This window comes from Diadema setosum, chromosome 22 (genome assembly GCF_964275005.1).
Source record: "Diadema setosum chromosome 22, eeDiaSeto1, whole genome shotgun sequence".
Classification (NCBI taxonomy): domain Eukaryota; kingdom Metazoa; phylum Echinodermata; class Echinoidea; order Diadematoida; family Diadematidae; genus Diadema; species Diadema setosum.
In genome coordinates, this window is record NC_092706.1 from 29,677,936 (window position 1) to 29,702,423 (window position 24,488).

The 24,488-nt window shown below is 37.7% G+C and overlaps 1 protein-coding gene across 1 annotated transcript; it reads left to right on the top strand.

Moving 5' to 3' along the window:
- Positions 1-15,984: 15,984 nt before the first annotated feature.
- On the top strand, positions 15,985-18,024 carry LOC140245291 (allatostatin-A receptor-like). The gene is made up of 2 exons (XM_072324876.1): positions 15,985-16,282; positions 17,030-18,024. The coding sequence occupies exons 1-2, from the start codon at positions 15,985-15,987 to the stop codon at positions 18,022-18,024; spliced, it is 1,293 nt and encodes a 430-aa protein (XP_072180977.1).
- Positions 18,025-24,488: the final 6,464 nt, after the last annotated feature.

Here is a 24,488-nt window from a genome sequence, read left to right on the forward strand (position 1 = left end):
TTTGTAGCCATGCGGGCAACGTTCAGTGATCGCCACCGCTGCATTCATTCCTTATTCAGTCATGAATATGCACTAGTGTTAAGCTTTCTTCACGACAACACATATATACTACTGTGCAACAATTTCATATACACCTCCCTGGTTAAATGCATGAAACACACGGTGTGTGCATACGTACACATACATGTACATGTAAGCAATGCACACAAAGTTGGATTACCTGTCTATAGGGTTACAGCTCGTTATTCCGAGTGACAAGGTTCGTTATTCCGAAGGCTCTTCAGTCCGAAGATTCTTTATTCCGAAGGTTCATTTTTCCGAATTTCATTTTCGGATGAACAAATCTTCGGAATAACGAACCTTCGGAATAACGCCACAATTTAATGTTCGGATTATAACGAACCCTTTTTCATTTTCGGATTAACGAACCTCTAGGTATAGGGAATTTGCGTGTTTCGGATTAACGAACCTTCGGAATAACGAACCTTCGGAATATCGAACCTTCGGAATAACGAACAGCACCCGTCTATAGCGGCCACCTGTCTATAACGGCCACTTTTTCCGTCTCCCTTGGGTGGCCGCTATAGACAGGTTTGCTGTATACTGTACTCTTTAAAATTCATTCGGACGGATATAAAACAAATATACCAGGCCATTTTTCGAGTTTTATTAACCTTAAAGATCACGATTTTTAAGATCTCGAAGTTTTGCAAGTGTGAGAAAGTGAGAAAGTTTAAGTCTGTATAGTCTGTGTTACTTTACCCTTACTAATACGGCATTGATTAGTTATTGTATTACCTTGTAGAAAATAAGGTATTTCAGAACAAAAATATGACATTCTAGCGTCTTCATAAAGTTGTGAAGTTGAATGCTGTAGGCACACGCACATTATTACATACCACACACACGGCAAAAACGCACACACGCACACACACACACATATACACACGCGAGAAAATAGTGACTGCATGGTATAACCTGAATGTTTCCAGTCTCATGGAATAGAAGTGCTTTCACTTTTGCAAAACAGTTCTTGTACAATGGATATGAATATTCAAATGAGTGAGCTGACCATGTGCAATAACCTTACATCTTTTCATTGATCGTGTACAAAAAATTATGACAATTTAATGTTTCTGTCATTGAAGTGTTAACCATGATGTTATTCTGGTTGAAGAACTTTAGAATAGTGATCAGTTATCAGGATTTAAGCCTCGAGCGTAACTGAGTTTAAAAAACTGGAAGTTTCACAATTTTATCTACGAAGTAAATGGCAAGTTTTGAGGGGAAGACATGCTTACTTTGCCATTTGCATATTCATATTGACTGTTCAAGAACTGTTTCCTTAAAAAATGCGAAACTTTGAAATGTCATAACTTCCTTATTTTTGACCCGATTTCGATCAAAATTTTAGCGTTGAACTCGTAATATCTTACTCTTTCTTATTAGCCTTACTTATGTTTGGACTGGCTTTCCCCTTTAAAGGGTGTCCTTGTATAGCACCATACAATTCATCGTCATAATTATGAGGTCACTTGTAGTATAGGTCGTGCACACATCCTTGAAATGTTCAGTCAATGAACTACTGAACTGAAATGAATTGAAAAGGGTATTTTATTGAATGATATCCGTTGCAGCCCACAGGCTGAATTGCGGACATTTTACATGAGCATGAATGTATTGAAATATGTACAAGACATAAAACATGCATGGAATAGAAGAGAATATCAAACATAATATTCATCTTAGCTGTTGCAAGATAAAATTAACATTTACTACAAAAAGATGACAATTTCAATTTACAAAACATGTGCCGCTCTGATACAGTTCTAATACTTCTCATTACCATAAATAATTACTTATACATATACTGAACTTCTTCCTCATCTTCTTCTTCTTCGGCATTTTCTCTTTTTCCCCTCCTTAAATCTTACCCTCCTCCTTCGACCTCATTTTAATCCCTGCACCGATATTAAAATCATACTTATAAACACACATATTTTTGTCGTTATAACAATAAAACTACCATTTACGCTATTACTACGACAACAATCAACATTACATTCACCAAAAATATATTACCAAAACATTTGGTTTATGTCAATAAAATTGTTCAAAAAAAAAAAAATGCGACAAAAAAGCGCAAAACTTCATACCTCACATGCAACAGAACATTGGAGACAAAATATTGCAATCAAACTATTACACTTAGCGTTAAAATGTATTGCATTTAGGGTCGCATAGGTTTAAAACGTATATTAGGGTGGATATTATATTATTCAACGTTTAAAACTATTACATTTAGGGTGGATGTTACATTTAGGGTGGTTATTACATTTATAGGTTTGTTATTACATTCAGGATCGACATGTATTACATTTAGGGCCGTTATTACATTTATAGCGTTAAAATGTATTACATTTAGGGTCGTTATTACATTTAGGGTTAACACGTATTATACTTAGGGTGGATATTGCATTTAGAGTTCAAAATTATCATATACATACAGAGTGAATGTTACATTTAGGGTTGTCTACGGTTTTTACATTTAGCGTTAAAATGTATTACATTTAGGAATGTTTTTATTTTTTTTTTTTTAGGGTTAAGGTGTTTTACATTTAGGGTTGTTATTACATTTAGGGTTAAAATGTACATTGTATTACATTTAGGGTTAAGATGTATTACATTTAGGGTGGATGTTACATTTAGGGTTGTTATTACATTTAGGGTTGAGATGCAGGTATTACATCTAGTCACTTCATTTTCCTTTACACAGGTATCCAAGCAAGATACAATATGATAAAGTTGCCCGCATTCTTGTCATCACTATGCAGTGAAAGGACAGAGTAACTATTTCAAAAGGACATATAAGTTTCATTTATGGATCAATCCGCAATATATGTATTTTATAAAGAAAAATGGAGAATAGGCCTATCTACTCGATCGTTAAGGCCCTATTACACACAAAGCACAAAATCTGAGACGGCAGAAACGGAACTATGACAAGAAGATGGTTTTGACGTCATCTGATTTAGGATGCTTCGTCTGGTTGAAAAATAATCTGAGAAGGAAAGGTGTGAAGACCACAGTTATGACAGACCTTACTAAACAGTAACCAAACTCTCAGACGTCACGTCCAGTGTTCAAGCCTCCCCTCGTTCTAAACCGGAGACACGTTGGAAGTTAGTGCACTTCGACGGGACAAACTGTACGAAGGACCCACGCACCGAGTGGAGGATAACTATTATGGTATTATGACTTGGTACAAGAGCAGAACGTCAGAGGAGATATCTTGTTCTTAGGTCCAAGGTTCAGAGGAGATATCTGGTTCTTAGGTCCAAGGTTCTAGTTTAATGGTTAAAGAAAAGAAAGAGAAAGTAAAATGGCGGAAATGGCTGTTTTCCCAAGAAAAAGAGCGACCAGCTGTCTTAATGCACGGTATGATTCGAAGGTTGAGATGAATAATGTCAAAGTTACGTGTTATTTGTTAATCACCAACTTTTCATAAAGCACGAAATCTGAGACGGCAAAAGCGGAACTATGACAAGAATCGTGAAGATGAGGGCAACGAGCCTGTTATGTCAAGAAAAAGGTATTTCCATGAAAATTTCATGGGCTGCACAGCGGACGAACGGCAACATCGTGGGAAGTCTCGAGATGGGAATACTGGCTCTCTTTCGAAGAAAAAAAAAATGGCCAGTTGTCCTGGAGAGGAATGCTCGGAAGATTATTCATAAGGGTGTACAAAATATCAAAGTTACATGTTGTTGTTCTTCAAATTTTTTTCCACACGCCCGCAGGAGTCATTTAACATTTTGAAAGGAATCAGTTTTCGTTTGTAGGAAATTAGCCTCAAGGGAGAGTTAGAGGCCCTTCCTCTTGAGACGAGAGACCACGCTCTGTGCCATCAAAGTTCCGGTTTCCGTCCCTTCCTGTGACCTTGCAATCTTTAAAAAATCGCTATTTTCTTGCCTTTTCTTCATCCTAGTGTAACTATCAAATGTCAATTTCATCACAATTATCTTTTTTTTTAACTATTATCAGTAATATTTATTAATTTCAGTTTCGACTTGGATTTCCCCTATTTTTATGTTTTTGTTTTTTGTTTTAGTTTAGTTTAATTAATTTTAGAGGAATATATATTTTTTTTGACGACGCATTAAAGATGACAGCCAGGATCGCGACAAATGTAAGAATGGGGGGGGGGGGAGAGTCGTTCTTTTTCTAAAACAAAAACAAAAACAAAACTAAAAACGATCAGTTGTCTTGGTGCCGTATGATTCGAAGGTTATATATTTAACGATGTGGAAAATGTAAAAGTTAAGTGTCCCTCATCAGGATATTTTCATGCACCCCAAGTATATACACACCTGTAATTATACATTTCGAGAGAACTCATTTTACTTTTAACAGGAAATTTTAATCATTCAACATGGGCAGTGTAAGCTATGATTATCAATTGGGAATTTTAAGGATCCATAAGCCGGGCATCCACAGCCAAGTTTCGTACACTTGTATCCCAGATATCATGCCTGTTAAAATCGGTTATATCGCGAGTGTGATAGTATATAAATTGACACAGGTCACACCCCTCCCTTCCTGGAGGCCCCCAAAGCGCCACCCCCCCCCCCCCTATGTTTTTAGGTTTGTCCGTAAAAATGTTTGAGACATGAATATGCGATATTCACAGTGAAGCACAGGATCTATTTTTGATCGACTTGCTTTGTTAGTGCTCTGCACTATAGGCCTACATTACATGTATTAACTTATTTGTTATTTCTATAAGCTCATCCACAGCCATTCGGTGAGGATGTAGGCCTATCAAGCATCATTGAAGGATCTAAAACTTTTAGCAACCCGTCGAGCTCCCGACCGCGTGCGAGTTTGTGACAAGCTATGACGAACGCAGGAATACAGAGGCCAGTTCATCGAGGACCACTCCTTGCAAGATATTTTGGACAAGTTCTCAATTTGAGACTCGAGTACTGGACAAGTTTCTCTTACATTCTGACAATATTGTACTTGACTATGACGTTATTGCCACAGATGCTGATGATCCGAGTACGAAAATAATAATCTTGTGTAAATCGGCAATCCTCTGCCTACGCAGGATTAAAAAAACGTAGCAACTTTTATGGATATAGAACGGCACAAAAACTGATACATGCTTTCGTTCTCATAATAATGGTTTACTTTTTGCAGTTCCAGGAATCTCAGCTCTTGGGACTCAATTGATCCCAAATAAACCGGAAGGCTTGTCACACGCAAAACGATATCTGAACACATAATGGCAATCCTGCATACCCGGTAGTCTTCACTGGTTGCGGGATCGTATCATGCTCGAGGTTCATACACTTGAATAGTTATTAGACTTCTTTGAAATGTCCGAACATGTGGATCTCAGTGTACAGTGTATAAGCCTGGGTAATTTACATGCAAAGATTCTCATCTCTGAAATAAGTGTGCAATTCAAGACATATTATGGTGATAAAGGTTTTAGAACAAATAGCACCAGTATTATGGAACAAAGACTTTAAATATAAGACATGTTTCAGATTTGAGATAAATTCAAGTCTGTGCCAGATATCCATCTCTTGGATAATTCTTGATGGCGTTACTGTTGCACGAATATCGTACTCCCAGATGTCTTGATTGAAATTCATATCACAACATATTATCCTCTTACATCTGCTTTTATAGATACGCTGTATGGTTTAGAAATGTGACATACTCTTGTTTATACATATATATATATATATATATATACATATATATATATATGTGTGTGTGTGTGTGTGTGTGTGTGTAATACTCTATAAAACAGCCATTATGTATATACACGAGTACATGAATGTCACACAATTGCAATCGAAAAATATAAAAACCCAATGCAACTGAATACAACGAATGAAATCATACTACATTTATGCACAACCATTCATGGTGTGGTTTCGAGAACTATACCTACAGCACAAGAGTGAAATTACGTCAGGCCTGAAGACTACGTAAAAAAAAAAGAAGAGGAGAAATAGAAATAGAATTAAAAAACTAATACAATTAGTCGTCAACGCTAATAGAAATGGCGGAGAGATATTGCTTCTAATGTAATAAGGGGAAGACTATGATGTAGCGAAATTCAGTAAAGTGGAAAATGGTATCCTTGTGCTAAAAAGGGAAAGAAATACTCATGCATCCCCTGCAAGAAATATATCTTGATGCGTTTGTGTCTGTTGGCTGTTGTGTATTAAGTGTATTAAGGAGTAGGCTGAACCTGTTTCACTGATACAGAACTGATACAGAACACTGAAATAGGTTGTGGTTGTTTTTTTATTTTTTTAAGAATCAATATCATGGCTATCGCATATATGTATATTATATAAATATGTAAATGTATATATATATATATATATATATATATATATATATATACACGAAAAATAGATTAAAAAAAGATATTCTTTTACACATGCACGTACATTCACACTCGAACCACTCAAATGACCGCTTCTATTACAACCTTGCATAAAAAATCACATCTAAATGTAAAAAAAAAAAGAAAAAAACATATCTCGCATGCCTCTATCCATATTATTCGTTATGATTGAATCCGCAAGAGCATCGTCACCACCGAACATCCGATACTTCGATGAACCAAGCTATGATACCAGCAACTTATTATTCAGCTGCAGTCATCGACACCATTAATTTTATTATCATCACCCTCCTTACAAATAAACAGACAAGGATAATCCGTAAGGGGCTTTGACCTATTGCCAAGACAGAAAACACAAAATCGGCAACGATATAAGCTTCCAAACTTTTGTTTTTCTGTACCCATGGTATACTATGATGGCAGTCTATCTACAGTTTCATTGAAAGGTGCCAAACTCTCTTATTTTTTTAAGTTTATCTGTATGAATCGAGTATTTCCCTTGACATTTCCCTTCCCAGCTTTGCTGAACTCCATTTGCATCTCATTCAAAAGAAGCAAATTATAAGGACAATCACTGTGATAGAGCAAACGTTCTCCTTCAGGACTATGCCGTTGCGTATTCAAAGTGAAGCATTCGCTTCCTTTTTTTTTTCTTTTACTTTGTACAGCCTACTATCGACTATTGTACAAAAAGACGCCACTGCAGTGATGTGCTGTGCAATGCTACTAATTTATACCATCATGACCTATTTTGTGTATAAGTAGTCTCTCGCGTTCACTGATATGCAACTTATGAACTTTGATATAATTTTCTTGATTAAGAAAGACAACGACAAGTACAAGCAATTCACCATCTTGGCGTCCATCTTAAAAATGATAATAGATAATAAATGAATATATATATATATATATATATATATATATATTCTCTCTCACTCTGTACGAAGATAGCCAATCCAAAGAGTATATATATATATATATATATATATATATATATATATATATACCTTAGAGTGGAAATCAAACTATGAGATTGTGGTTGCAACAAATAAAAAAATTAGATTTAGAAATTAGATTGACTTCTAAATTTATCACATTGAGATTTTCAATCTAATCTTGACTTAGTCCCTCATCTAAATCTAATATATATATATATAAAACAGTGTATATATATATATATATATATATATATATATGTGTGTGTGTGTGTGTGTGTGTGTGTGTGTGTGTGTGTGTGTGTCTGTGTCTGTGTGTGTGTCGAAGATGCTTTATCAGAACCTGTTGCATAACGACTATCCAGTGGGTGGATTTACCAAGGAGGTACTAGGCGAGCCTAGTACCTCCTTGGATTTACCCATGACAAAAACTAATTTCATGTCTACCATGCAGACAATATTTAATTCCACACAAAATGAATACTACTAATAATAAACTCTTGGGTATATTGTCAATCATCCTAGTAAACTTATCAAACAAAATTCATAGTGCTTGAAATCGATATAGATTGCAACGAGGGCATGTGGGCGACGGATGGTTGATATTTCAGTTTCCTCGACGCTCGACATTTAGTTTGAGAGGGAGATTTCCATATCAGATTTGAATAATAATCTGACAAAAATTTAATGGAGAGAATTGAAAAATTCAAAGAAAGCAATTTTTAGTCTGAGCAAAGATATTTTCCTATACTATATACCTTCGGGTAAGAGTAGCACATATGAACTATATGTTTTAGGAAAATTAAGTGCAATTCCTTACTGTTGTTCCAATTGGCTTTAAAAAAAAAATAAATCGACTGAAATCAGTAAAAACAGAATGGAACGGGGTTTATAACAATCGCACCCTGATAGATATAAGACAGTTCAAATGTTAGTCACAATTTAATTAATAATTCCTTAATAACATTTATACATGCCACTTGAATGCAGATCTGTAATATACACGTACAGGTATGTGAAATGGAATAGCTTGTCAAAGAATACAGTATACAAGGGGGTATCTCACCGGGCTTGAAACTAGTTCGCGACTAGTTCGCGACTCCAGATTTTGCTAGTTGCAGAGACGTCTCCTGAAAATTACAGAGTCTCCAATTAGTCGCAAGAAATTTAAACATGTTCGATTTTTCGCGAAGTCTCCGCGACATCTCCGAGACGTCTCCATCAGTTGCGGAGACGTCGCGGAGACTAATCATTTATTATCCGCGACTGCTGAGACGTCTCTGCGATGTCTCCGCGATGTCTCCGAGACGTCTCAGAGACGTCGCCGAGACCTGCTGGAGATCAGAAAAACTGGTGAGAGGTCGCGGAGACGTCTCCGCGACTCTATTTGACGCTGTTTGACCTACTTTAGAAACCACGTGACCCATCTGCGTGCTGACATCCTGCCTAGATCAAATCAGGTGATCCTGCAACGGCTCCCTCATATTTGAATTTTTTTACACCTTCCATAGCTCGTCTCAGAGACGTCTCCTTGGTGAGACCGCAAGGCATTTTTATGATGGAGACGTCTCCGCGACTGCTGCGACTGATAAGTTGGAGACGTGGCGGAGACGTCTCCGTTGGTGAGAAAAAAATCTTATGCGAAAATAATAGCATTCCTCCCATTTTCCCTTCCACACACACACTAACACACACACCTACATTAACATGCGCACGCACACACACACACCAACACACTCCCACACACACCAACATACGCACCTTCACACACACACACGCACACACACACTCAACCAACCCTGTGTCATCCTTTATAGTGATCAAACCTCTTAATCCTTTGGTTCTTTCCAGTTTCTAAATGGCACCATTTCGAGTTCAATTTTACGCACGCTTTGTATGGGTCAGGAGATCGTTTTTCTTCCTTTTCTGAGAAACAAAGGGAGACATGGCTTACATCAGGTGACCTGTGTGGTGTGAGTCTTTTGACCATGTATAATGCTGCCCTAAGATCTTTGTTTATGAAATTGACCCGGTAGACCCTTAATTCCCCCTAAGAGGCTTACTCACATAATTGTAATCGAATCGTGTAATTCATATTGAAGAATTAAGAAGCAAGCCATATCTAATAACGCTGAATTTGGTGGGATTGTACTAATTTTCAAGCGTAGGCACTACTACGACAGAACCCTGAGTGTACGTTTCGTAAGATGGGGATTTGTCTGACGTATACAATAGAGGGGTCAAATGAAGCTGAAGAAGGCCACAGGGGAAGAGAGCAGTTTATTGGGAATGAATTGAGAGAGAATGAACAACAAAGAAATATATATAAACAAAACTGGTCTATTCAAATTCATGAAAATTCTTCCGTCGAGATGTTTTTGTTTTTTTATTGCGACTGATTGACAAATTGCCCTACATCGACGTAAATAAGCGCCAAATCGATCAGTGTTTTAGTAGTAGCCATGACAACAGAAATCATGGGAGTACGTGCGCACTCAGGATTCGAACCTACGACCTTCTTATCTCCAGACAGGCGTCATCTCTGAGTATCTAATTCAGACTACCAGACTTTGCAAAAGTTTAGAAGACAAGACCAAAACAAGGCAAGAGAGGAAACGCAATGTTACGGGAAGAAATGAATAGAGTTCTTAATGGGATCGAATAGTTTTGGTTGAGACCTACTTTCAGGTTTCTAACATTTTTTTTTTTTTTGTGAGATAATGAGAAACCTCTTATGAAATATGAAAGAGCATGTAATTCCACGAGGAATTCAACGTTATTTGATGAAAATTTGTTTTGAAATGACTGAGATATCCAAAACCGAGCGATTCTGATAACGTGTGTGACCCACACTTTTCTTCTTTTTTTTTTACAATCGCTTTATTTTACTTTGTTTTTGGATGTTTCAGTCATTCCAAACCCGATTTTCATCAAATAAACTTTGAATTCCTCTTAGAATGGTATGCTCTGTACTATTTCATAAGTGTTTTCTTGATATCTCGCAAAAAGTTAAAAGCCCACTTCTCATCTCCACCAATACTGTACCATCCCTTTAAGGAACATGCCACAGTTCGAAGGTTCTACAGAAACAAAGGATGAAGAGGCGAGAGAGGCAACCTCCATAGATAGATGATTTGGGTGCACGTCACGAGACCGACACCCACGAGTCGTACAGCTCACGAGTCATAGAGCTTAAGAGTCTCACAGCCCGTGAATTTAATACAGCTCACGAGTCATGCAGCACATTAGTTCGACACTAAGCTAACAAGGCCCATGAGACCGATAGATTAAGCGCCGTGTTGTATCTGTCGAACTCGTGGGCTATTTTACGTAGTGTCGAACTCATGTGCTTTAGTTGCCTATTGCAACTGATTGACAAATTGCCTTACATCGACATGGCTTTTCCTTTCATTTCCTTTTTATTTCTCTCCTTTCTTTCCATTATTCTTTTGTGTTTTATTACTGTCATGGTATACCCTACTGTAAAGTCATATAATGTCGTTGTGTTTCTACTGTCTTGTTCTCTCCTGTCTTTGTAAAAAAAAAAAAAAAAAAAAAGTTTAATGTATTCACAAGAATCCTTTGAGTGGTTCACAATTTACAAGCATGCTTTTCAGTGAACCTCTCAGTTTTTTCTTTTTTTTTCCCCTCCAAACATAACTTTGTATTTTGCCGGTATGCATGTATAATTTCGTATTTGTTAACCATTATCTACCATGTAAAGTCGAATTCATGCCTATGCTACATCTTCTGATACATTTCGTGTTATGTTTGACGAAAAAAGAAAGAAGGAATGAAATAAATGAAATGAAATGAAAATGAAATAAATAAGCATTGAATTGATCAGTGTTTTAGTAGTAGCCATGATAAAAAATCATGGGCGTACATACTCGAGTAGGATTCGAACCTACGACCTCCTGATCTCCAGACAGGCGTCATCTCCAGACCACCGAGCTTTCGCCCGACAGCAAGTGTTGGTTCTAATCCTTATAACATGCAGCGGGTACTGCGTAATTATTCAAATTCATGAAATTCTTCCGTCGAGATGTTTTTCATTGCAACTGATTGACAAATTGCCCTACATCGACGTAAATAAGCACTGAATTGATCAGTGTTTTAGTAGTAGCCATGGTAAAAGGGGATAGGTTTAGGGAAAACATTGAGATGCTAACCAGAATCCTTATAGGTTCTGATCTCTAGCAAGAAAGTCGCTCTTCTCAACTACCCATTTAAAAATACATAATTTGTACATTATACAAATACAAGCGGGGGACTTTTTCTTAAATTCAAAGAGTATATGTTTTTTGTTTAAAGAATGTCTGACCCTACGTTTCCGGAGTATCGTTTGTATGCACGAATTCAAGCATTAAAGGGATGGTACAGTATTGGTGGAGATGAGAATTGGGCTTCTAACTTTTTGCGAGATACCAAGAAAACACTTATGATATAGTACATAGCATACCATTTTAAGAGGAATTCAAAGTTTATTTGATGAAAATCGGGTTTGGAATGACTGAAACATCCAAAAACACAGTAAAACAAAGCGTGGGTAAAAGTAAAATAAAGTGTGGGTCCCACACTTTATTAGAATCGCTCGTTTTTGGATATGTCAGGCATTTCAAAACCATTTTTTATCAAATAAACGTTGAATTCCTCATAGAATTACATGATCTTTCATATTTCATTAGAGGTTTCTCATTATCTCACCAAAAAATGTTAGTAACCTGAAATTAGGTCTCAACCAAAACTATACGATCCCTTTAAAGTATGATATTATTATAAGCACACGATGAGATGGTGTGGTTAAAGTAGATAAGACTATGCAGGATCTCAGACTTGAACTCCCCGCTTCAAAACCTTAGCAGCAGAGACGGTGCCTTTAGTAGTTAAGACACTTTTAGTAAAGACATAATTCTCGTAAGGACTCAAATTCATTATCCACCATTTGGAATTTACTTAGAATTCATCTAGAAAGTCAGTCAAGAAACTAACACCCATCTGACGCAATTTTCCAGGATGGTGAGTTGTGTTTGAGTATTTTGAGATCAAAAGTGTAGAAAATTCGATCGTAGTATGCGACTTTAATTCTACAGGAGGACCTCCGCTTTTAGCATTATTGGTAGGTTGAACGTTACTTGTTAGTATAGCCTACTGCATGTTGCCCAATTTGTCGATTATCTATAATCGAATAGATGATAATAAAAAAAAAAGATACGTAGCGACCATGCCACAGGACTGTCGTACTTTCGGCAAACTTTTTGGTATTTTTGTCTTTACCCAACTGAAATCGTATTTCTCATGGATATGTGCACAGTTTAGAGACAAAAAAAAAGTCCTTCGGAGAATACTTATGGTCCGATTGTTCCTTGGTTGATGGTTTAGCGATCAATGAATAACGTCTCAATTCGCCTGTTTAACCTGCTCCCACTTTAAGCACTTGATATATCAATGTCGGAATCTATAAATCAACAGGTAAAACTTCCTGTGCGCTCATAGTGCAATTTTAGAAGCTTGTGTAATTGGGAACTAGTTTCTTGTTATGCGTATCGAGTATGAAGTTGCAGGTACTCTCACTAAGGCATAGAATAACGTAATGGACCCGTTGAAAGCATTACATGTACCTGGAAATTTGAGCGGGAGATACGGGATGGTTTCTGAACAGAGGGGAAAATTTGTTTATACGAGGGGGAAATTGTTGTTTATCAATGAACAGGCAGTGAATGCAAAGCAGGGGCATACGCAGGTGGACTTCCTTGAAGGGAGGTGTAATTACAAATAAGATTGAATAAGTAAATCTTTATTATATTCACATATATATTTCGTTGTCCATATAGGCCTATATGTACCTATCAGTTCATGCATCAGATGCTTTTGGGTGAACATCACGAACTCGTCACCCACGAGTCATACCGCCCAGAATCATACAACCCACGGGCAATACTGCCTACGAGTCATACAGCCCCGAATCATACAACCCACGGGTAATACTGCCCACGAGTCATACAGCCCCGAATCATAACCCACGGGCAATTATTGCCCACGAGTCATACCGCCCCGAATCATATAACCCACGGGTAATACTGCCCACGAGTCATACAGCCCCGAATCATACAACCCACGGGCAATACTGCCCACGAGTCATACCGCCCCGAATCATAACCCACGGGTAATACTGCCCACGAGTCATACAGCCCCGTGCACGAGTTAGATATTAAGTGAACAAGGCCCATTATCTCGATATCAGGGAAAATAGGCCCAGGAGCTATACGGTCCATTAGATCGACACTAGGCAAATAAGGCCCATGAGCCAGACATAGGCAAAAAAAAAAAAAAAAAAAAAGCCCACGAGACCGACGTTACACGCAGTGTCGTAGCTCAGGGGCCTTTTGCCGCTAAGTGTCGGTCTCGTGGTCCTTGTTTGCCTAGTGTCGAGCTTATGGGCCTTATTTGCCTAGTGTCGAGTTTATGGATTTTTTTACCCATTGTCGAGCTCATGGGCTGTATGACTTGTGGTTGTAGAGCTCGTGGGATGAATCCATTGTTTTGATGATACATTGTAAACGGCGGTTAAGATGTTCCCTTAACGTATTCGACCCCTCATGTTAAAGAAAGTAGTGCTTCTACATCTGCATGTGCGTGTGTGTGTGCGTGTCTGATTGTATTCTCAATTTGGTATGGGGATCCAAATGATGAGTTAGCCACTTCTATACATCTGTTACCTTAATCCCGGTAGCTGTGTGATAAATAAAAGTCATCTTTCACAATAATTTTATTTGTTGATTTGACCATTGACGAGAGAAAAACATAAGAAATCAGTATTGTCTCATTTATCATCATTCTCATTATCTCCCTGATGTTACTATCTTTACCATGTTGTGTTGGCCGTTCATGTATAATTTCCATTCCAGTTCATTTCATTTTCCAATTGCTAAAAGGAAGATACATCAAGATAACAAACAAAACACTACAGAATACTTCTAATGAGCATTCTAATGGTCAGTGACACAGTATGTTGGGGTAACAAACATTGACATAGAAGTATCAAGAAATAGGCCAGTTTTTCGTGTCTGTTTCAATTTTTAAAAAAATAAGAGGGGGTTGATGGGATGCGGTTGTTTACCCCCATGCCCCCACAAGACCTCCTTCGCATCCTGCTTTCGTCACGTACGTCAGGCTGTCAGCCAACGACGGTGGGACGATCCGGGTTGTGCATATATAAAAGTCAACAGTAATCACCTCTCTGGTTCATTCGAATATTGATAGACTCCAAGTACCAACATCCAACCACGAAAATCACGATCTGCTGAGTGCTTCTCATTTTTGGTAAGTTCAACTTTAAATAAACTTTTACGTTCTTCGTGATTCCGCTTGTTGAATATGCAAATCACAAAATACGAAGGACGTTTCGTATTTATTTCTCTTTATGTTTATCATTCTTTAAACTTGTTGTTGTTTCTAATTTGAGCTGAGAGCGAATTTTCCTTCATTGTGCGGAGATGGAGGCTTGAAAGCCAAGAGTAGGGAGGGGAGACGACAAATTGGGACCTTTCGAATAACTCTCAACATATCAGTGGCATGTGGATATGTTCACGCCTCAATTTGAGTTGAATGTACACGAGTGTGTGTGGCTGTGGGTACACGTGTGTTTGAGGGTTTGTGATATTCGTCACCAGTCTTTTTGTCCGCTCCTATTGTGGCTACGGTAATCTATTTATTTTATTTACCAATTGGACTCAAGTGGAACATGAATCTTTGCAGAATTCCAAACTTCGTATGAATGTTTCTGCTACTTTGATTCATCTTTTTTATTCATTTGACCTCTATACAACAGGTATTTTAATCCATGAATCGCTTCAGCATATGTGTTCATCATTTTTGACGGAATCGTATCGATAAAACAGTCCCACCTGAAGAGAATACACGACGAGTTTTAGCGGAACAATTATAAAAAAGTATTATTATCATTACACCCTTAAGTTTCGGGTTATGATTTACTTTATGTGTGCTAGAGAATGGTAATTGTTTTATGGGGTTATTGGATTAAAGCTATAGTTCGTAAACAATGAATGGCACTCGACATCCAGTAATAGTATGACATCGCGATCCACAAGATTTTATGACATATTTTGCTATTTTTATTGCACAAAAGTGTTCCCATTGATTGGGGCAGTAACAGGGAGATTTTTTTTTTCTTTTCCTGGGCAGTGTTAAGAGGAGATGATTCATCATTTCATATTCAACAGTTATCTTTCATCATCTGAAAAAGCATGTTTGGTAAATTTGGACAGCTTGATAGAATGAGGTTATTTCCATTGATCTCCAAAAGATTCCACAGTGAGAGTCCCTGTCATGCCTGTATCATTGTCAGTAATGTTAGTCATAAAGTCATCTACGTCACCGCGGGATAATCGATATTCATGAGCACATCACCAAAGGATTCACCATATTTACGCTTTATTCACGCCAAACAGTTAACTTCCTTTACTTATCTTTGAAGCAACAATTACAAAAACGTTGATGATAAATTATGTACCGAACTCTCAACCCGTCCTTTCTCTCTTTCTGTCTCGATCTTACTGTTCTTTTCCCTACTGTTCTCCCGTTGCAGCTGACACAATGACTTTCGCAAAGATGTTTGCGGCCATCGCCACCATTATCACCATCATCATTCATGTCCAACATGTATCTGGGCGATCGGTGAATACGGATGAAGTCAATAGGACCACGCCCTTTGCACGTACAATCGACAACGCCACGGAGATATCTGCAACCGGTAATGCAACACGCGTCACGTCAGGGCCGTGCGGTGATGATGGCACAACAGCCTGCAAGTTCGCTGCAACCTCAGCGAAATACGATGACGAGCTAAAAATTGTCGAGAACACTTCTATAGAATACAACGAGTCGCTTACGAGTAAGTACCAGTTTCTTCTAAAGTTAGATATCGTTATGCTCTTTTTTTTAGTTTTATTTTTTCAAAATATAATGGTAATTTATGATATGTATATTTGTTACATGTGATCGTTTTTGTAATAATTGAAACGTTCCATATTATACTGATATTGAACATGCTTTGTGAACACACTCGATTCATGACTAATGACAACTTTCAAAGAAGGAGCGTCATCCTTCAAAGAATTTTAGAGTTTAAAGTGGAGTGTGTAAAGGTGTCTTTTTTTCAAGAAATGACAAAGGACCTCTAAGACATATCCAATTATACACTATTCTACCAAAAATGCTCTAGAATAACTGCTAAAACCATAATTTCCCATTTGTTTCATGTTCCAAAATTTTCGAATAATAAAGACGAGTATTGCTCTTTAAGAAAAGATATGAAGCTCCAGATTGGCTAAGTTGACACGTTTCATTTATTTTGAGTCCTGACGCAAAATCAGGGCGTGCGACTTTTTGTTACCTTTGTGATGCACCATCGCATTTGTTTTATAAACCTTAGAGGATTCATCATCAAACCTGTCTAATTTGCAATAATAAAATGATACATGCTTAACTTGTATGTTTAGCTTTAGACGTATAACATAAGCAGAGAACAGGACTGGTGTTATATCAACCTGAAACATACAATAATATAAGATTTCATGCCATTTTTTAAAGTTCAACAGCCTGACTTAGTGTACATCAATTTGATTTAACTTTCAAACAGATGAAACTGATAATGAACCCGAATGGGTGTGGGGGACGTTAGACTGGGAATGGTACACCATTCTCCAGCTTATCTCAGGGATACTGGGGTCCATAGGCAACCTCCTTGTAGCCGTCATCATCTTCCAACGTCGCTCGTCGGCGCGATCCACCGACATCCTCATCGGTAGCCTGGCCATCGCCGATTTCCTGACGTCGATTTTCATCATCCCGTCGCCGAGTGCGAGAAGAGTTCCGAACTCCTGGACGGGCATGCTGGCCTGCCTGATTCTATACCCGGACACATTCTTGTGGATATCAGTTACCGCTTCGTCCTACATCCTCATGGCAATCTCCATCGATCGATTCATCGCGGTTGTCTACCCACTCCACTTCAAACACATCGTGACCATCCGTCGGGTCAACATTGCAATTGCAGTCATTTGGTTGGCGGCCTTCCTGTCGCTCTCATTCACCTTCTTCGTCATCAAAGTCGACGAGACAAGCCATGAATGCACGTTCACGATCACGACAGACGCGGGTTATGCCGCCATGGGCTACTTCTGGTTTTCCGTCCGCATCATCGTCCCAGTCCTGACGATGCTTATTACGCAATCTATCATCGCCGTCAAGCTCCACATCCAGTCGTCAACTTTCAAAGCCAACGAGACCTCGGCCGTCGCTGATGTGCACATCAAGGCTCGTAATCGCGTCATCGGAATGATGCTGATCGTCATTCTCGTCTACATCGTCTGTTGGTTGTCTAACCAGGTGGCCTTTCTCGGTTACCTTGTCGGCTTCGTCCCGTGGTCATACTTCCGGAGTCCGCTCCACCGCGTTCTGACGGTTCTCGGCTACTACAACAGCTGCGCCAACCCGTTCATCTATCTGGCTCGTAATCCGAATTTCAGAATTGCCCTTAAAGAGTTCTTCACGTGCATTACCAATAAGAATGAGTCTGTTTTCAGCCAAAAGGCCGATCCAGTCCAGGCGGGCCAAGCCGCTGCGCGCGGCTGAAAGACCACGGACGCTCGCCTTGGGCTTCATCCAGCTGGTCAAAATAATCCAAGACCTACCGCATGTGGCGCTCATCAAGTTTCATAGCTTCGCTGCTTTTTCTCGATCAGTGGGTGAACACTGAATCCATTTTGTGCGTTTCTAAAACTTGAACAAAACTCCTAAAAATCAATGTGTTTGTTTTATGTAAGCTCACAAGGCAGTGTGGCAAACGTTCTCTTTTGCTTTTTTATAATTATAATAGTAGGTTGCAAATTATTTTGCTCGAACCGTATGCCATGTAATGATTTTTATGCAGATGATTATAATCACCATCAGCATTTTCATCAGTCTATTGATAAAATCTAAGGGGGGCGCGCTGCAATGTTTATCTGTGGTTTCGTAGATTGTTTGAGTAATCTATAGACTACAGTATGTTTAATTTCAAACTGCAGAGTCACAACGATTGACAATAAGATATAGTGACCCGCAAGATTCCTTTTTGGGACCGTTATCATCTATTAGATTTTTATTCATAAATGTCATTGTTTATTCGGTCTTATTGTTATAATATATTTTGTTATGAAACAAATGATTATATTTTTCTTATCGAAAGTTTGACACTTTTTAAAGTAGTTTAAATATTGAATCGCTAAAAATGTATTCATGGTTTGAATGTAATAAATTATCATTGAATATTTTGAAAACAATTTATACTAATGATGCGTCACATTCTCAATCTGCTGAATGTAATATCTGTATAGATGGAAATTGTTAATTAGACAAACAACGACTAATTCTTATTTTTGGAGTAGTTTTGAATGATAAAACTCGGCATGATCATAGAGATATAACAACTGTTATCTTTCAAGACAGATTAGCATTTTGTATAAACTGCGATGTCTATTGTTATCGAAATCACATGTATTGTAATAAATTAATTCTTCCTTTTTATGACTCATTTCATGTATTATCGTCACATTTGGCACATGGGAAGAACAACTAAACTCCACATAACCGTTTATTTGAACTTTCTCTGGGTCACCCATTCAGAGTGCTTTATACGAAAGTACAAAGAAATACATAGTACATTTTTCTTTACATTTTTTTTTCATTTTTACAAGTGTCTTTATTTGGACCAATCAGATTTATACTTGCCACAAACCAAAAGCAAATCAAACTCCATTGTTTGTCATGGTAAAAATTTCTCAAGGTCATCACATGGGGAGCGCTATTCATTGCAGTATAAAGAAATATATTATGAGACCTAATGTATTGTTTGGTATAGGTACATGTATGGTTATTGGATCACTGACAAAGGAAGACGGACGCCGCTTTTGGATTGTATAATGGCTATATTATTCAATCTGCAATCAAAACAAAGATGCAAAGAATACATTAGCATTCAAGCATTCAGATGAGTACATCATTTGTTGACAATGTGTTATCTTATTACATGAGTCACTGTTTAACCAATCAATGAGTGACTGTTTCATAACTTTCAGAGTGTTATCTTATTACATGAGTCACTGTTTAACCAATCAATGAGTGACTGTTTCATAACTTTCAGAGTGAGACCGGTATGAGATTATGCCATATCAAAATATCGACCAGAAATTTACACCGTCAATACATCTCTTCAATCGGTAGAGCATGGGACTCTTAATCCCAGGGTCGTGGGTTCGTGCCCCACATTGGGCGCCAAAGAGATGTATTGACGGTGTAAATTTCTGGTCGATATTTTGATATGGCATAATCTCATACCGGTCTCACTCTGAAAGGGTTTTCGCTTCTCGTCCACTAAGTGGCGGTCACCAGGGATTTATCCAGCCTAGTATTAGAGTCAAGACTTTATAGCAGATAATTTCTCAAAAAAGAAAAACAACTAACAAAAACCCATAATGACTATCTAAAAAGACAAGCACACACTCATAAGCATATAAATCATTTCACTATTCTGAGTTTAGATATGAATTACTTTCTCAAGAAATAGTTGTTATCTATTCACTTCTTTGTATATTAATTGTTCATAAATTGGGTACATGTGCAGAAACATGAAATAGTTTATAAGTTTAAGGTATACCGAGGTGTAAGTAGGCCCTATGTCAATGTGTTTTTGAATGAACATATTGAAATTCATTTTTTTTTGTGTGTGTGTGTGTGTGTGTCTTATAAGATTAAGTAGCTATTTTATTTTCTTTCTTGGACGAGTGTGGGCGTGAAACTGACCTATCCAATGACGCAATTATAAATCCAGTGGCTACCCCTCCCCCTCCCCTATCACCTCTGTTTAAGAACTTGAGTGTAAAAGATTCGACTTTTGCATCAAACGGTGATATAGGGTTTTCCATATCCGGGGGCGTACGAAAAATTGAAAAGCTTTATTAATGTCAAGGTTCAAACTCTAAAAACGGAAACAACAAATAATAAATGCCGACATTTGTCCAGCCTTATCTATTCAAGAAATAGAAAAAGCAAGTTAGACTCACTATACCGATGTCCATTGCGTCCCACTTTATCTAATCGTCCATGCTTACTTGAATTATTTGAAAGCAAATAATTCATAAAAGCAATGTCCAGAGTCTCTTCTCGAAGGAGGTTTCTCCGCTTTGTGTAGTCTGTTTAATATGAGAACTCAAAATCGTATCAATACTGGTCAAGTGAATAAACCGCTTAATAGCTACTCTCTTTCTTAACAATACGCTGTAAGGAATGACTGGAACAACAACGACAACAATACCCTCTGCGCTTCCATGGAAACCATAACGTTCTTCTCGCTTGTAAGTTTTTTTTTTTCCTGATAGACGGAGAAAAAGTTTTCTGATAGACGGAGGAATAGAAGTGATAGTCCATTCTGAAAATAGATAGCAGAAGGTAAGAATGTCATCGCTACACATACATAGGCCCTATACAACACACACACACACACACACACACACGCACGCACTCACACATACATTGTATGTATGTGTGTGCGTATATATATATATATATATATATATATATATATGTGTGGCGCTCCGACAAAATGAGTCATAAGTCGCACGGGGACTTTTCCCGTAATGAGCCGAAAATGAAGGGGAAGCACTACTCGGGTCGAAAATTTTTTATGACGGATTTTGATTCCTTGACGTTTTATCTATTTGTACAGAAAATTTCAGCGTGTAAAAATGAGGACAAGTGTCCCAAATCACAGTTTTTCTGAGACAATTTTTTTCGGTTACATTTTTTTCGAACGCTCGCCTTTGCGCTGCGTTTCGCACCTATTGTTCTTGCCCGATTGAGACTCCGCCTCCGTTGCTAGGGCGTATGCTAATGAAGCATTGCTCTTGACCCCATTGAAGACAAAACAAAGCATGGTGCGCGCGGCGGCGTCGGCGGCGGCGAGGGCTTAATTACGCAATAACAGTGAGCTGACCAAGGCTATCGATTGCATGACCAGCGAGTTGCGTTTGATACATGCACCACATTTCATGAAGTGGTGATTGATGTGACGCATAAATGGCGCTGAAAAAAAAATTCCAACGAATGATCACGCAAAATTTATGATACTTTATCAATGAGCTAATGATGATCACATATCGAACTTGAAACTTCTCTATGTGTGTGTGTGTGTGTACTTTTACAACTTTTATTGGCCTCATTAATGAATTCATTCAAATGATTATGTATAACTGTCGTTCCCTGGTATGTGACTTGCTGTTTAAAGTTCATCTTTGGAGATATAGCATGGCATAAGTTGTCAATATTATTCTCGTCTTTATAAAGTCGACAATTCGCATGATAATTTAAGCCAAATGTGTGTAATGCGTAATTTTATTTCCCCGGTTAATAAAACTTATTGCCCTATTTTCTTATGATAGTTTGGGCCGCAACGGCATGGAGAGAAATCGGACGACAAACATTATCAATGCCCAAATAGCTCGTGTTCCCTTTGGAGGATATTCTGACTCTTGTCATTTGTGTATTTTTTAGAAGTAGGACCTATGAGAAAGTGACAGAAAGCTGTGTCGCTACTCAAAAGTGTTTTTCTTCTTTCTTTTTTTTTAAATCAGAATGTGTGTAATGATAGTTGTTTGTCGTGTCTTACGTGTAGCTGACATGTGAGAGGTCAAGTCTGCAAAGAATTTGACTAACAGCTTTGCGAAGTAGCAGCGCTAATTGCCTATTGAATTGTGTATTCTGAGGAATTCCGAATGAAAGAACTCGGACGACACTATTCACGCCTTGTATCCGAGTAAACCCGGCATCAACGAAGCCTTGAACAATGAAAGGTAACTTCCTGCTATCACGGGGTGGATAATCACGCAACCAGTACAATTCTTTTTTTCGCTATTGATAGTAGAATTAGTGACGTAACGGAGCGACAGTGTTGGAGGATCGGCATTATGTCTGCTAATTTGTAAAAGATTTTTTCAGTCCCCTTTTGTGTTCAGAACCACAGCCAGGGACGCCAACTTACTTTATCTCCTACAAGCTATCGTTACTATCTTAAAACGTGAATTTTATGAAAGGTTGAAAGTGATCGCGGAATCAGTTCTTCTGCGCGACACAAGGCTTTTATAATAGCATACCAAGCTTAAATCGTTTACCTGTATAGAAAGGGCGGGAATACACACTTATCGCAATCATCCGGATTTGGGAGTGATACACTCTACTATTTTTCTTCATCTTCCCCCCGACAAAGACCATGGTAATTCAAAACAAACAAGCGAACAAACAAACAGACAAACAAGCAGTTGCATTATATCAGAACGTACAAAATTATTGTGGTTCATGCATAGGTCATCTTTTGATGTAACTAGTCATTTGTTGTCGTTTTTATAGCGTGTCCTAATAAATGCCTTTAGCGAAAACCCAACATAACTTCTATCAAGGAGGGAAGGGAACTTAAATTTAAATATAACATAGTTTATAGAAATCAGACATGTAAATAAGGCAATCATATACATCCGCATGGCCGATTGTAATCTCTTACTTTGACTATTAAACATGATCGCCTGCATTTACGTGCTTTTTCTAATTTCTTGAACTTTGCCTCATTTCTCTTTTATTTTACAGAATTGCTCGCAACGTTTAAAAATCGTAACGCAGTCCGCTTTCCCACAATTAAATGTTCCATTTGATTCGTCACTTATTGTTGGTCGGGTGACGACAAATGTTGGAAACTCGAGCGATGATACATGGCATTTTGTTTTGTTGGTTTTCGTCTCATTGCTCAAACGAATTTTGACTACGATTACAGAGGTATCATCTACGAGACTTATCTGATGGTTTTTAGTACAGAAATGATCATCAATCAGCAAGGATTAATCAACAAGTCATGAATTCACTTCACCCATCATGTCTAATCGAACTACGACATTGTTGAGGTAACCGCGCCTTTTTATTTTCATAGTTCAAACTAATTCTTGGCATAATCCAAACAAATAATTCTTTATATAGTTTCTCAAAATGCTCAAAAGATGGCCATAGTCAAAACTTTCTACAAGGATTGCATACGGCAATCTTTACTGACCTAAACAAGTTTTCTAGATCAGTTCCCCCTATGACGATGATTTCGTTTGCGTTTCGAACTTGTACCGAACTACTTTCAAAACAGCTATTACCTTTATGGTTCGATTAATGAACCAGTCTTTTGAATTCATAACCAACATTCGTAATCGTAACCATACAGTACCATAATACTGTCAATAACAGTTGGAAAATGTAAATGCTATAATAATAGCATGAAATAAATGAGTAACGATTATCTTCATACATTCTAATTCCTAAGTGATGGCGCTGCGATAATGACACATGGTTTGACTACTGCTTCAAGCAAATAAAAGGAAAAAGGAATGGGATATACTTCTAATGATGATACCACCCCGTACAATGCATTCCACTGTATTTGGTAACATTTGGTTACGTTTCTTTGCGCTTTACGTACGGAAAATAAAAGGCAGATTGATTCCATTAACATGCTAACACACAACGCATTCAAAATGTTTTTTGAAATACAACGTGTACAATGTAATGTTTTAGTATACGTTTTGAAACTTTGAATTTGCGAGTCCTTTGTAAAGTTATAAGGGTTGTTACATTATCAAGCAAAAATTAAAGTATATAGGGATTCGGATTTGCTCAGAAGACTAAAAATGCTTTATATGGCGATCGCTCGCAACAGAGACAATCCGTTTCAGGAGATATACAATGTAATTCTGTTTTCATAAAATGAAAGAGAAACGTAAAGAAGTCAACTATTTAACTTCATTTAGCTTTCTCACCAATTGAACTTGATTTGATCTGCCACGCATGATATCGCTGTATGTTCTATTAATTCTATCAAATTATTTGATTGGCGTGCTTGTTTTTTATGCGGACTATTACAGGTAAGTATAGTCACTAATTCATTGAAGTTCATAATATTTGTACGATTATGGCGTGTTAGTTGTTTTGTATTTTCATTTTTATGATAATATCACGTGTGTATCTGATTCTGA

Excerpts from the sequence above, each read along its gene's own strand:
- LOC140245291 (XM_072324876.1), top strand. The coding sequence starts at position 15,985 with ATGACTTTCGCAAAGATGTTTGCGGCCATCGCCACCATTATCACCATC. Across the intron at positions 16,283-17,029 it reads ATACAACGAGTCGCTTACGA|ATGAAACTGATAATGAACCC; the intron begins GTAAGTACCAGT and ends ACTTTCAAACAG.